This window comes from Elephas maximus, chromosome 8 (genome assembly GCF_024166365.1).
Source record: "Elephas maximus indicus isolate mEleMax1 chromosome 8, mEleMax1 primary haplotype, whole genome shotgun sequence".
NCBI classification, from domain to species: Eukaryota; Metazoa; Chordata; class Mammalia; order Proboscidea; family Elephantidae; genus Elephas; species Elephas maximus.
In genome coordinates, this window is record NC_064826.1 from 100368099 (window position 1) to 100384339 (window position 16241).

The 16241-nt window shown below is 40.4% G+C and overlaps 1 protein-coding gene across 2 annotated transcripts in view; it reads right to left on the minus strand.

The window, feature by feature from the left end:
* Positions 1-16241, minus strand: part of AMPH (amphiphysin) — a 289401-nt gene that overhangs the window by 35391 nt on the left and 237769 nt on the right. For both annotated transcript variants that reach the window (XM_049893917.1, XM_049893916.1), the window contains exons 12-14: positions 6937-7053; positions 3223-3246; positions 1285-1308 (exon numbers count right to left, since the gene is read on the minus strand). In XM_049893917.1, coding sequence (XP_049749874.1) covers positions 1285-1308; positions 3223-3246; positions 6937-7053 — 165 coding nt within the window. The remainder of the gene's footprint in view (positions 1-1284; positions 1309-3222; positions 3247-6936; positions 7054-16241) is intronic.

The window sequence follows — 16241 nt, forward strand, 5'->3', positions numbered from 1 at the left end:
TCCTAGACAGAGCTGCCATTTCACGTTTTACTGATAAAACAACAGCCTGATTTTCATCGCTGCCACCTCCAGGAGCATATAATGCTGACTCATACTGAATTTCTTCAGTATCGGCACCGCCCTGAGCTGCGTGATATATTGTATCATGGTTAGGAGGGTCTATTAAATTTTTCTTTATGTCTTTTCTAGCTAAAGTCCATCCCTCAGGGCCAGTATCTTTAATATCAGAGACAGAGTCAGTCTGGAGAGGCAGATTCAACATGTCTGTGTGACTGGCAGGTTTAGCTCCAGAGCCTTCTATAATTTCACAATTATTTACTACTGGAACCCTATCATCTAGTCCTTGGTCTCTGTTATTTTCAATTATTTTTAAGATCCCTTTGTCTTGCTTTTCTGTTGTCTCAAAAAGATCTACTACCCTGTTCCCTCTGTTTTCACAAGCTTTCTCCTCAAATTCCTCTGTACTTTCTAGTGCCTTGATATCAATAGCTCTAATGTCTACCTTTTCACATGCCTCCACACCTGCCCACACAGAATCTTCTATCTTCTGCTTCTTTTCCTCTTCTTCTGCCTTTTTAAATTCTTCATGATTTTCTTTCAACAGGCCACCAGTTTCCATGACTGGCATCTCTGGCTCAAGTGAAGATTCATAAGGCTGCTCCAACTCCATTGCATCTATGGCAAATCCAGCCTGAGTCTCAGGCTTTGGGGGCAGCTGTTCATCTCCACCTGGTGAGGCTGGCCCCAGGATATCCTCACCGGGCTCAGCTACAGTGGGCCAGTGAGCAGAAGAAAGGTCTCCAGTTGAAAGTCTCATGCTTTGATCTGCTTCAGAGAGATATGCAGAGTCTTCCTGAGACCTGCCTTGGGTGATTTCCCAGCTGACACTGTCTGTACTAGCATCAGGGCCCCAAGTAAATGCACCTAGGTCAATTTGAGATCTTTGAATTTCTTCAGCCAAACCACTGTCTGGAGTTTCCTCCATGATCAGGTTACACAGGGAAAGACTTTTTGAAGAGTCAGTCTTTAGAGTATGCAGAAGAGCAAAGAAAAAAAAAAAAAACATAAGATGAAATAGATCATGGTAAGATTTGATGAGAAACATAAAGCTCTTCAGTAGGGTAGCTCCAGTTAGATAAAACTAGAAAGTAGTTAAATTAAATGGCTTAAGGTTAAGCCTGTGACAAGCAATGTCATGAGAAATAAGCTCATTCTAGATAATACATCATGTATATAAAGCAGAATAACTAAAAAAAATCCAGATTTTTCTGGAAATTTACCTACCGGTTGTACCAAATCAGTGCTGGTCTGTTCGGGGTTTTAAAAAAAAAAAAGACAAAAGAAGAAAATTAATGGGCACATTAAATTCCACTGATGTTCAGAGTGAACATTCTGCTGAAGGCCATGGCTTTTACTAGCTTGGCTTTTACTAACTCATTTTGTGACAGGAATGAGTTTTGTACCGACACTGTTCAAGACTCCTATGGAATGGGCACAAATGAAACACCAAGAATGCCTCTGTCATTTTCTAGCACCAACACGATGTTTTACGGTTAGTTGATAAATTCTTCTTTGGTAGACTTAAATGCAAAGTTTCCAATACATAAACAAGCCTAAGAGAACCAGAAGGCCACAAAATTATACGACGTCATATATTCTGATACAATGTCTAAATAAAGTCTTCACAAGTATCATCCCACACTTGGTTCTGCCCTTGAGGTAGGCATGTGGATGGAGGATGATCTGTTGTTAACTACTGTGACTGCCTGGAGGATTTCCCTGATGTTCTACCCCCAACCTGAAAGCCATTTTCTGCACATAAGGGAAAAGCACTGGGAAACAGAGAATTAAGAACTGCAAGTGATTATATCAAGAGAGCCATCATTTGCAATCTTGCTATTGTTACCATTCCTAGCAGGTCTGTCCTCGGAAACAGTCAAAGCTCTATCTTCTAGATGTTACCCTCACCCTCACTACAACCTCCTCAGCTGAGAAAGGGAAATGTGTTATAACTCCAACTAAAGATATGAAATATTGGAGGTCCCGGAAATTAACATCATTCCCTTAATCTCCAAGAATACGCAGCATTGAAGCACAGATCCAAATGTCCTGAATGTCAACCCATGCATCCCTTTTTGTGAATATACACGTAAAAACAACTCACTATAAACGATATCACTTAGTCACTGGCGTTGTCAACCAACATTGTTTGACGCTGCTCCAAGGATGCTAAGTAGTGCAGTATAAACCTGTTCCTACTATGGGAACAGGACAGTCAGCCTTCTGTTTTAAGGGGAGAAAGCGGCAGTGTTACTTCTGAAGACCAGATCCACAAATAACTAGATCTAACAAACTCTCCTGTTGCAGTCTCACAAAGGAAGAAGAAACAGTGAAACAAGCTGAGTTCTCAAGACCATAATCCAGGGCTTTTCTAAAATGGGGCAGGCAAAGGTCCTATCCCAAGAGATGTGTGGCTCTATATGGGTGTGGTCCATTTCTTCATTTCACAGCACAGATGCTGCCACCACAAAGCTCTATTTGTGTGTCTTTCCCAAATCTAAATTCTGGAAGTACTCATCCTTGCACAACAGATTAGCTGAATAAATAACAGTCACAACACCTAGTTTTTAATGCTTGCCAGACATTGGGTTAAATGCTTTAGAAACATTACCCTATTTATTCCTCACTCAACCCTATGAGGCAGGTGTCATTACTTTTATTTTCCAGATGAGAAAATTGAGGCTTAGAGAAATTTTAGAAATTGCTCACAGTCACAAGGTTATAAGTAGCAGAGCCTGGCAAACCCAGGGCTGTCTGTAAAGCTTAAATTCTTACTGATGAAGGTTTTTTTTTAAACACAATAATGAAAAAATTGCTTGTTTCGTATGCAAAGTTGCCATCCCTTACACTTTCTCATCCACACTTTTTGTAAAAACAACATAGGCACATGCCTTTCACCCTCAGCACCTCCTCCAGCCACCAAAAACCACAGCAACAAGCGTGAAGGTTCACAACACTGAACTCTTGACCATTGGCCATCCAGAAATCCGGCCCATTAGCACTCTTTTCTTCATCATCCTCTCCAGATTCTAGTAATGCCAGGAACCTGCAGGGGGCTGATGATTGTCCCAGGAGACTACATTATCATTAAAAATCTAAAAAGGGTTACCAAGTTTCTAGGGATCCAGAAACATCAAAATGCATAGTTCTTAGTGCTCTTACCGTCCATAGGTCCCAGGGCAATGTCTGAAAACAAAGAAAAATACTGTTAGGTATATAAAGCCCAAACACATAAAAAAAATCTGAGGTGATAAAAAGCCGTTGGAATAAAATGATGGACACTCTCTAAACATTTAGTCCAGCACTGTTCAACAGAACTTTCTTTGATGATAAAAACGTTCCATAGCTGTGTTGTTCAATATGGTAGCCACTAGCCACATGTGGGAGCCCAGCTGGCACAGTGGTTGAGAGCTCCGCTGTTAACAAAAAGGTCAACAGTTCGAATTCACCAGATGCTCCTTGGAAACCCTATGGTGCAGTTCTACTTTGTCCTATAAGGTCGCTATGAGTTGAAATTGACTCGATGGGAACGGGTTTGGTTTTTGTTTTTTTGTTTTTTTTTTAGCCACATGCAGCCCAGTGAGCATTTGAAATATTATAGTATAACTGAAGAACTAAAGTTTTATTTCACATAATTTTACTTAATTTAAATTTAATTAGCCACATGTGGCTAATTAAATTTAAATTAAGTAAAATTATGTGAAATAAAACTTTAGTTCTTCAGTTATAATATTTCAAATGCTCACTGGCTGCATGCAGCTCTAGTTAATCTGCCTTTCCCTCTACAGGTGGATAGCTATATTTGTAACACAACGAATGGGGTTATTTAACACACACACACCTGCACATGCCATTTGAATGAAATAAAAAAGGGGTCCAGGTATTAGGGCTTATAACTTCTTCTCTGAGGAACTGCAGATCCTATCGTTAATGCTATCCACCTTCCCACGCACACACACATTCAAGATGATGAGGACCATGAGGATGTATTATAACTAGTTTGATGGTAAATACACCCTGGAAGAGTAGTTCTTCAGTATGTCAAAATATAACACACAGCTCAATTAATTTGGTAATCATGCAAATTATCAGGGTGCCCCGTGAGACATATAGATGAATTACACTTACTACTGCCATTTTAATTATGAAGCTTATTGATCCTGGAGAATGAATCCAGATGGTTCAAATGGCTTCCACTGTGTGTGGGAAGAGTAGGGGCAACCTCTCTTATTTCCTTTGTGGTTAAGAATTGCTGCTAAAGCCGCATCCTTTTCTGCCTATGTCCTTGTGACGTGAAAGGATTCATGTTTATGTACTTGTGTTGAATCACTAAATGTGAACAGCAAATTACAGACTCTCGCAATCTCTTCTTACAAATATGACTGTCACAACAATTTCCAGATCAGACAACACATCTCCTCTTCTGTGGATTCTGTAGGAGAGAATGCATGCCCTGAGGTTCTGAATGATACCACCCATTTCATCTGTGCTGGCTCTAACCACACTGCTCACCTGCCTGCATCTCTGTACAGCTTGGTGGTCTCCCGGATACCACCTATGCATGAAATGACTCAGAAAGAAGAGTGAACAGCTCCATTGAAAGCTACAATTTGGGGGGCTTCTTCTGCATCTAATATGCATTTTCTGATCACTCAGGTGGTTTCTGTTTCTTTGCTTCACGTCCCTTAAGAATCACAGGTCAAAACAGCTACTACACGTCTTTGCATAATGCACACGGCACCAATAGCTTCTCCAAAGGAAGGCAGCCATGTGAGACATTGTGTTTATCAACGCTCGGGATGGAGAAAGGATGAGCTAGCTTGTGTGGATGGACTACAGAGATCACAAGATGAGGTGTTCCGCCAGCAGCAAGAACATCAATTTAAGACATGAGGTCAGGCGATGGGTAAGGGAGATCACTGTGAGTGAAGCGGAAGAAGGCTGGCAGAATCCAAAGCACCATACTTGTCTGTCGACTTGACCTAAGATGCTCCTTCTCAGCACAGGGGGAGAGATGTGATGAGAGCTGGATCGCAGGTGACTCTGCAGTGAGGCGGCTCAGTTACAGCCACTGAGAAGCTGGAGCAGTTTATTACCTGGCCCCAAGGGAAGGACACAGAGGTGCATACAGCTTTCCCTAACTGCAGTAACTCATTTTCTTCAGAACTAAGATGTGTGAAGATTCAACCAAGGTTGCTTAGAAAATAAAAAATTCTAAAAGAACCCCTAGCCCTAAGTCCACACAAATTCCTAGATTTATGGATTAATCATGAATTGACATAAAAAGGCTTCTCTCTTAATTCAAATTTACAGACCGAATTGCTGTTGATTCTCATCCACAGATATCGCAGCATCCACCATGAAAACTTCCTTTCTGCCACTAAAGTAGCAGAAAGTGAGCAGAGGAAATCTGAGGAGAAGCTCTGAGAAGGAAGTATACTGTTATATGTACGTTCATTTTCTACTTATCACGGGCACTAACGCATGTCTCTCAAATTGGCTGGCAATTATTACTTTGGCATTTCCCAAAAATATGTTTTGGAGAACACTAGTTTCAACGAATGATAAGAAAAGTTTCATCAAAACAGATTCCATTGTTCGGGAAACTCTGTGTTAAACAAATCTAAAAAAAAATTTTTTTAATGCAGGACTTCTCAGAGCCTTTAACACTCTAAGGCACATCGAGAATCTCACAGAAGGGAGCAAACAGATAGAGCTTCCTGAAATTTTCATCTAAAAGATCCATTTTTTCTTTTTTTGCAAAACACCTTTAAGGCTAGTACCTGATCTACTTAATTTCCTGTTTTGGTGACATTTTAGACTTTTATTATTTCTACTGCATAATAGGGAGGTCTTTAGAAACCCAATCACATTCTGGAACAAAGCACAGATTAGATAGAAGCCTTATTTACTGAGATTCATAATGAGCTGTCTGTTCCCCAGTGGTTTACTGGGATGTATCAAGAAGGCTTCAATAAAAGGAAACTAAGCTGGGTCTTATACCCTAAATTGAGTTTTATGAAACACCTTCATTAATTAGTTTGAAGTATACTCTTGCATCTTTAGATTTGCCCAAATTCAAATGAAAAGATCCCAAACATATCCAAAATACTGATATAAACAATGACTATTTAGTCAAAATTTTAAGTTAACTCCCTTCCATTAGCATGGATAACTGTAAATTAACTATACTCCAGAGGCACCATCCACAGGTCATTGCAGCACACACCACCAGTATCCCTCTGACAGCGAATGCTATCGCAATACCTTCTGTAATGCGAGAAATGTTGAGAGTAAGGCAATGATAAGCAAGGATAAGCTTGGGTAGGCCATGCCAACTCTACATCAAGCCATGATCCAGATCAAAAGAGGGAAGTTGCTACAGCATGGAAGCTGAGGACATCATAGAGTTTAAAACTATCAAGGCTGAAAACAGTTTTGCCAGGGCTTAATCTCATGGTGATTTCAAACATGTCTTTGCAAGGTGTGAGGAGGCAAAGCAAAGAAAACAGTAAGAAGATGAAACCCAAAGCCAAAAGCAGGAGCTTTATTTAGAGTGGCCATAAAATGTATCACCCAAACCTGGACAGTTCTGACCATGAAAGGGGGCATGATTAATAATTACTCGATGCATGGTTGGTTACCCCAGCTCTATGGGAAAAGAAAGCTAATGGTGGGGGGGAGGGGTTTAAATGAATTAATATTGATATCATCCTCTTTCTACTCCCATTAGAAATACTTGTCAACCAAGAAGTAAAATAGATAAAAGTCATTTGAAAGGGAGAATGATCACTGAAAGACACATCCATTATCTTACTGAGCTTATTAAGATTCATGAAATATCATCCCCAGACATACAAAAGAAACCCTTGATACCTGAGACATGGGTGAGTGGGTCACACCAGCAGAACCCACAGATGCTAACTCAGGCTTGAATGGGTCAAAGTCCAGATCCAGCAAAGTCTCCTCTTTCTTTGCTTCAGGGACTTCATTCTGTTAAAACAAAGCAAAGCAAAATATGCATCAGTTTGACTCTGATAAAAGCTCATGATATAGCCCAGGTATAATCCCTCCAGTATTGTCATTCAGTATCCTCCACACATACTTGATAGTTTACCATTTAGGTGGCACATCCAAGTGCCTCCAGGGTCACTCAGCTAAATGTAGTGAGAGGGGAAATAACCAGCTCTGGCCAAGTACCGCTTAGTCACCCTGGGGCATGTCCTAGACTCCAGTGCTGTCCTTTGTCAAGTTCTAAGTCCAACCAACAAAGAGAATGTCTGAAAGATGTTTCCTAATTCCACCAAGATCCAAGGAATCTCCTTCTCTGTTAGCTATGAGGGCTCAGGTGACCAGACAGACAAAGCAGACCAAGACTTGGATCCACTGCAGTAACCTAGGGAAGCAATCATTGTCTACTGCTGACCTGATTCTTCCTGCCCCATCCCTTCTGTAGTACTGTATCTTGATTTAGTTACCATATAGCCTGTTCTTCACCCATAATATTGTTTTCTTGACTGTATGTATGTGTATATAATGGAGGGAGGAAAGAAAGGAGGGAGGGCAGAAGAGAGAGAAACATGTCCTCCAATGTTTGCTGAAAAATAAGCCCCACGCTAATGATATGCTTGGATTAGAGAGAAGGTCAGCTCACTAAGACACAGAGTGAAAATCCCGCTATAATAATTTTTTTTAAATCTATAATACTGAGCATTAAGATTCATCCATTTATTTGAGGTATTATGATATAGGAAGATAACATGGCCTTAAAGTTGGCTCAACTGACACAGCAAGGGGCAGAGCTGAGACAGTTTCTGTAAAGTATACCACGGTGAAGAGACTTGAGGTTGGTTTCATAAAATCTGAGTTACAGGTGTTTGGTATTTTATTTAAGCTTCATTTTTGACCATGTGTTGCCTAGAAGTTAAAAAGTCATACTAACTGGCGAAGTATTAACCCCATTGCCATCAAGCTGATTCAGACTCATAGTAACCCTATAGGACAGAGTAGACAGAACTTCCCCATAGGGTTTCCAAGGAGCGGCTGGTGGATTCAGACTGCCGACCTTTTGGTTAGCAGCCAAACACTTAACCACTGTGCCACCAGGGCTCCAACTGTTGAAGTATTATATAAGAATAAAAAAGTTTAGATAAAGACTTTAAAGGACAGGAGTTATTTTAATATTGATCTTAGGAATAAAGTTTAGAAAAATGAAAACCTTGGGGATATAACAGATACTATTTGTTAGTATACCCACATTCACTGTAGAACGGAAACTGCTTACATATCATGTTACAGGCCTTGACTTTTCTATTTTGCAGCATGATTCCACCACATACATATATAATATATATATTTTACATATATATATTTTTTAATTTCGCAAGGATAATGCTCTCTTGACATCCTTTCTTTCTTTAACAATTACAGTCGCAAAACTATCACCTGACTCCCTTGGCTCCTATTCCAAATCAGCAAAAGGCCCATTTTTCACCAACTTTTATATTGGTACAGATTATATTTTTTAAATTTAGCTAACACACTGCACTTAGGCACTAGTCTAATAGCTTTACTTGTAGGAACATTCACTCGTAAGAACACACTTGAGTGCAGTCTAATGAAAACCACACTACTATTGCCTTTAAAACAATTACTTTACCATATTCCCCAAACTGTATTTTACCTGTATTGTCTAATTTATTCCTTATGTTAAACCTAAGGGCAGATGGCACCATTTCCCCATGAAGGAGTGGAGAATGGGGCTGAGGGGTTATCTTTTGCCCCAGGTTCCCCACCTGGAACATGGGAGGCAGGACCGCAGTCAGCCCCCTCTGACTCAAAGCTTATCCAGCCTGCCACTGAGACCCTCATCCCACAGGGGCTGGAGGGCCTGCAGAGGAATTCTAAAAGACACAAGAGTGGCCAAGCTCTCCATGAAAATTTAGGCCACAAAAATGTATCCATCAGTCATCTTATGAGCCCAATGAGTTAATCTCCTCATAAAGCTCAACTGAGATTTTAGAGATTGAGTTGAAAGGCAGCATTGGACTATAACGGGTTATATTCAGACCTTGATTTAGATAAATCTAGGTTTGCATCCCAGCTTTGCCACTTGCTAGCTGGGTGGCCTTAGGCAATTAATATAGCTTCTTTTAGCCTCAGTTTCTTCACGTAGAAATTGGGAGTACTAATATCTAGTAGCTGGACAATGAATAAGGAAAACCGAAGAATTGATGCATTTGAATTATGGTATTGGTGAAGAATACTGAATATACCATGGACTGCCAGAAGAAGGAGCAAATTTATCTTAGAAGAAGTACAGCCAGATGCATCTTAGAAGCAAGGATGTCAAGACTTTATCTCATATACTTTGGACTTGTTTTCAGGAGAGACCAGTCCCTGGAGAAGGCCAAAATGCTTGGTAAAGTAGAGGGTCAGCAAAAGAGAGGAAGACTCTTAACAAGATGGATTGACACAGTGACTGCAGCAATGGGCTCAAACACAGCAATGCCTGTGAAGATGGCCCAGGATTGGCCAGTGTTTTGTTCTGTTGTACATGGGGCCACTATGAGTCAGAACTGACTTGATGGCACCTAATGACAACAATAACTAGTAGGATAGCCATAAGTAATATAACAAATGCACTGTACATAATACATAGGAGATATTCAAAACAGAATTTGGAGTTAATGATGCTATTAATTACTATTACTAATAATGTATATGTGTGCCTGTAAGATTGCCATCATAAAATATCTATATAACAATTCGGGTGCCTTCAAAATAGTGTAGCTGTCTTCTTCAGACTCATCTTCTATTTGGGTTTCCTCACTAAACTTTGAGAGTTATCCCTCAAGGCATTCTTACCAAAGAGCATTTGACAAAGCTATAAAAAGAGCAAAAAGAAGAATCCTCGCTTTCCATGAAGGAGTCCTGTGTTCAATTCCTGCCCAAGGCACTTGACGCACAGACACCACTCATCTGTCAATGGAGGCTTGCATGCTGCTCTGTTGCTGAACAGGTTTCAGCAGAGCTTCCAGTCTGAGACTAAGAAGAAAGGCCTGGCAATCTACTTGAAAAATCAACCAATAAAAACTCTATGGATCACAACAGTCCAATCCTGTGGTGCATGGGGTTGCCATGAGTCAGGGACTAGCTCGACGGCAGCTAACAACATTCATGTGGTATTCCTTTTTAAAGTCAGGGAAGCCCTCGCAACTCTGTTGTTACATATTGAAACACAGTGAGATGTCATTTCCCTAAACACAACAAGTGAAAACTATTTTTCCTATTCCCTACATTACATCTTCATTAATGTAGATCTAGTGGTTCCCGACAATCTTAAGCTTTTTGGGAACTTGATCTTCAGGGGTGTTTTACCACCAAAAGTCTAGAATTCTAACCTGCAATATGCCCTAAGAAAGGAAAATAGATGTCAAAACCACAGTGAAGTAAAACTACCCAGTGAAAAACATTACCAGTTAGAATACTGTTCTTTGCTATTTTCATGAGGGATCTTCTCCAGGGCATATCTAAATTCATATTTTAAGGTACTGGATCTCTTCTGGTATAGGTATGCAATGTGAACATAAATCCTCACTCCTATCCTTGCCGTGGCCTCACGAAAAGTGGAGTTTACTTTCCCATTCTTGACTTGGAGTTGACCATGTATCATGATTTAGCCAATGGATCTTAAGGAATGTGAAGCAAGCAAAAATTTTAAACGGCTTGCATGGTTGACTTTTTTTTTTTTTTTTTAAATTTCTGCCATTTACCAGGAAAAGCACATCCTTGGGTAGCCACTGGTCCATGAAGGATGAGAGACACATACAGCAGACCTGGACTAAATCTGCAGGTTGGAGCCAAGTTCAGCTGAATCAGTCTAGATTAACTGATCCCCAGCAAAGCTATAGACTTACAGAAATAAGTATTTATTATTAGAAGCCACTGAGTTCTTGAGTGATTTCTTAAGTAGCATTATTATGGCAATGGTCATCTTATAGAGCTATTTAATTTTTAAATACTGTAGCGAAACAATTGACCCAGCTGTTTATAAATCTCAGTATATGACACCTGATTGTTGCCTGTTATATCTCAAAAAAATGGGATGCTAGTATGGTTCATTAAATGAATTAACCGAAATAAGTAGTCACGAATTTACAATCCAGCATCCCCAAGGAACATGACACTATATTTAAAAAAAAGATTTTTTTTCCACTTTAGATACACTGCAATGATGTGCTGACCTAAGTAAATGCATGAATCTGGGACTGTTGGTATCGACTGTTTTCCCCATAATCCACAAGAACCTAGTTGCCCTTGTCATCAAAAGGAGCTGGCATGACAATAAGGTTTTACTTGCTAAGAGTTGAGAAGGGTACAGCGTGTGGCTACATTACCTAAGCAAAGTTCACTGCCCGTCACAGGCATAATGATTATGGTAACAATAATAATTATTAACAAAACAACAACTATCTGAAAAAGAAACTGAGAATTACATTCTTTAGTTAACTGGGACATGATCGCACAGCAAGTAAATGGCAATGCTACCAATGAAATTCAGATCCATCTAATTTCCAAACTTGGATGCCTTCTATGACCCGCCAGGCTTCATTATGTCTAATTATACACTGCCATCAATGTAAGAGCTAAATATGAAAAACTTCTTAATGGTGCCTTAAATGGGATGCAATTATAAATGGTCTAAAACATTTCCATTCAGGTATATTAGTAAGTGAAGTAAGCTCTGCTTTTGTTGTTGTTAGTAGCTTCAGGTCGATTCTGACTCCTGGCAACCCCAAGTGTGCAGAGTAGAACTGCTCCACAGGGTTTTTAAGGCTGTGACTTTTCAGAAGCAGATCACCAGCCCTTACTTCTGGGTGGATATGAACCACCAGTCTTTCAGTTAGTAGTCCAGTACTTAGCCATTTGTGCCACCCAGGGACTCTGAAGTAAGCTCTAAACTGAAAATTGCACCTCATAAGAATAGATACATCAGTAACATTACCGTAAAACCAAAAATTCATAGAAAACTAAGAAACCAAGCTCTTCTATCTTGTAGTCACAAATGCCTTAATCTACTGTCTATACCTCGTATATACCTGTAGCTTTGTTCTATGGAAATGTTATTTTTTATGTGTTTTTACTTACTCTGGGTGCATAAACTGAAACAGAGGTGATCCAGGGTATACTCAGCTAATACAAATTAAAATAATAATGAAATACAATCTCCTACTATTAAATACAAAAAATTTTTTTTAAATGATAGCTCCTAGTGCTGGTGAGGGTGAAAAAAAAAAAAGTGCTCTTGTGCAACGATAGTGGGTGTAGACTATACAACCTTTGTTAAGGGCAATGGTAATCTGAATTGAAAGCCTTACAGGTGTATAAATATTTTGTTCCTACAGACAGGCTTATAACCCTTTCATAACTGAATTATTTTCTGCTTTAAATTTTTTATTTTTTCATAAATGGAATGCATGCTAAATCACTAAGTGTCTGTACTGAGTGTGTCCCTCTGGACTCCGTGGATAGAACTGGTGGGACACATATGTCTCTCTGGACTCTGATGAGTGGGTAGGATTGGTGGGATGCATATGTCCCCCTGAACTCGCGGCAGGGGGTGGGGATAGGATTGGTGGGATGTATACGTCTCTCTGGAATCTGGGAGGAGAGTAGGATTGGTGGAATGCATATGTCCCGTGGGCCTCTGGGACATTTATGTATCTCTTGGCTCTGCTGTAGGTTTGTGGGACACATATGTCCATGTAGGATGCACCAAGATGCACCAACTCATACAACACCCTGTAAAAGCAGTAATTTGAGGCAAACACCCATTTCTTCCATTTCAAGCAGTAATGGTCTCATATACTGTCAGTGGGAAAGCAGCTTCCCAAGAACACTGAGAGGTGGAAAATGTAAGTGGATGCCATACGGCCCGTGGATCATGAAAGGGTGGCTATAAGCTTTATGTACACAGCAAAAACGCTCATCAATTTGCAAATCAGTAAAATCATTTTAAAAATTAACCTGGATTTAAAAATTCATTTATATCTAGATATAGATACAGATGTAGATATAAAAGATTTATAAGGCACAACCTCAAGCATTGAAGGGTAGTGATCCCTCAGAGAGGAAAACAAACAAAGTGATCCCTATGATTGTCCGTCCTTACTGTCTTGAGAGTGTTTCAGGTTATAGGGAAGGGATGGGAATCCAGGCAAAACCTACACCTTGAATTTTAAGGTCATGAAATCATCCTGTTTTCGTTAGCCAATTGAATTGAAATAGATTTTCAACTTACAAAATAAGTTCACGAAATGGCTCTTTTTCTCTCTGCGGCCCTGATGAGGTCAGCCTGTGATTATGCACACATGCATTACTCACTTGATGGAATAGCTGTAACATGGGAGTTATAGAGACAGAGATGAAGGAATGGGATTACCACGGTGGCTTAGAGTTCTCAGGACAGAATACTGGGGAGGAAAGCACTGTACAAAGGGAAAATCCTAGAGATCTGAAGAGGGTCTCCCTAGAGTGTTCAGCAAAACACCGATAAATGTACACATGTGAAGAAATTACCTGAGTCCAGGAAAGAAATGCCCAAAAGACTTAGTGATAGCAGTGCCCAGTGCTCATACATGCTCAGTAACAGTGCTTATTCCTATCAGCCAGACTTAAAAAGCTTGTGCTTCACTGGACATTGGGCTACACCTGGAGAACCCCTACCAAGTAGTGGAATAAAGGATGCAAAATAGGGGGTGAAGTGGAGGGAGGAAAAGTCTAGGAATTGTTAGAGGGGTCTGAGGACCTTGAATTGTGAGGTCAAAGAAACATAGTGATTAAACATATATCAGAACTTCGGATGATAAACAAACTGCACAGCTTGGTTATCTTTGCTCAAGGAATGGGGCAGTGATGGGGTAATCCACCCAGGCAGATAAGCTGCCTACACTTGAGCTTGAAATACACTGTGTATTTTTTATCCCTTGAAGATTTTCATCTTACTAATTCTTTCTGCCTTAAGATAATATTAACGTTTGCTTTGAAAAAAATCAAGTGAGTGAAGAGGCAGTTGGCCCAGAAATATGCTCCGTTGAAAAGAAACCCACATTACAGCTATTCAAGCAAGTGAATAATGCATGTGTGCATAATCACAGGCTGACCTCATCAGGGCCGCAGAGAGAAAAAGGGCCATTTCGTGAACTTATTTTGTAAGTTGAAAATCTATTTCAATTCGATTGGCTAACGAAAACAGGATGATTTCATGACCTTAAAATTCAAGATGTAGTATTAGGCTGGAAAACAGAGGTATCAAAATAGAAAATTAATGGTGCTAAACTGATCCTGCTGCTCATACAATTGAAAGGCTGTGTCATGGATTGAATTGCGTCCCCCCAAAAATACGCATCAACTTGGTCAGGCCATGATTCCCAGTATTGTGCAGTTGTCCTCCATTCTGTGATTGTAATTTTATGTTAGGAGGATTAGGGTGGGACTGTAACACCACCCTTACTCAGGTCACCTCTCTGATCCAATGAAAAGGGAGTTTCCCTGGGGTGTGGCCTGCACCACCTTTTATCTCTCAAGGGATAAAAGGAAAGGGAAGCAAGCAGAGAGTTAGGAACCTCATACCACCAAGAAAGCAGCACCAGGAGCAGAGCACGTCATTTGGACCTGGGGTCCCTGCGCCTGAGAAGCTCCTCAACCATGGGAAGATTGAGGACAACGACCTTCTTCCAGAGCTGACAGAGAGAGAAAGCCTTCCCCTGGAGATGACACCTTGAATTTGTACTTTTAGCCTACTTTACTGTGAGGAAATAAACTTCTCTTTGTTAAAGCCATCCACTTGTGGTATTTCTGTTATAGCAGCACTAGATGACTAAGACAGGCTGTGTTGATGTTTTGCCTTCCAGCACCCCGTGCACTCACTCCCAACAGGAATGATGAGCAGGGCTTAAAGAAATAAGCTGGAGTGTTTAATGACCAATTCCTCTGGATTTACAAAGTGGACAATCTCATCAAAGAGAGAAAATATGTGACATCATTGTTGGGAGAAGATTTAGGAAAGACAGTGGGAGATAACTGCTATGAATGCTCACCGTGCTTAGTGGGTAATCTGCCCCTGATTGTCAGGTACAGTCGAGTCAGTTCCAACTCATGGCGGCCCCATGTACAACAGTACCAAACATGATCCGATCCTGCGCCATTCTCACTATGGTTGCTATGTTTGAACCCATTGTTGCAGCCACTGTTCAATCCATCTCGTAGAGGGTCCTCCTCTTTTTTCGCTGACCCTCTACCAAGCATGATGTCCTCTTGCAGGGACTGGTCCCTCCTGATAACATGTCCAAAGTATACCCTTGCTTCTAAGTACACCATCCTTGCTTCTAAGGAGCATTCTGGTTGTATTTCTTTCAAGACAGTTTTGTTCATTCGTCTTGCAGTCCATAGTATATTCAATATTCTTCACCAACAACATAATTTGAAGGCATCAACTCTTCTTTGGTCTTCCTTATTCATTGTCCAGCTTTGGCATGCATATGAGGTGATTGAAAACACCACGGCTTGGCTCACGCACACCTGAGTCCTCATGTGACTAAGAATTGCCTTTGCACAGCAAATCAGGTGACTATTGTTCTTTGAGACACACTTTGGTACACAGTTTTAAAGGAACGATGCAGGAAAACACACACACATCACAGTGAATTTCTTTATATTAATGTCTTGGGAGGGAAAAATAGGTTTGTCCCTTAGCAGGTCCATTTTTGTAAATGCAGAACAGAAAATCAAGATAAGCCCTTTGCTACTGATAATCAGGTTTCTCCCAGTGAGCAAGAATTTCTCCTCCCTCCAAGGAAAAAAAAAAAACAAAACAATCTATGACTGGGTTGGGTATGTTTTATCTAAGGTTTGGGCCATTAGAGGGCTCTGTAGCCATGACGGATTTCTGTTTTCAATCCCAGGACACACTCAGGAAAGAATCCCCACAGGGATGCTGTCGTGCCAGTCACACAAACCCAACAGAATGGGATACATGTATGTCAGTCATTACATTTTGAGCTTATGGGTGGGATTAACACAAATGATTTTCTTCCCCATGAAGCACAAGGGAAAGATAACAAACTGGGGGCATAAAACCTATCTTTGAAATGTGGGATGACTCATTTAGGAATAAATAA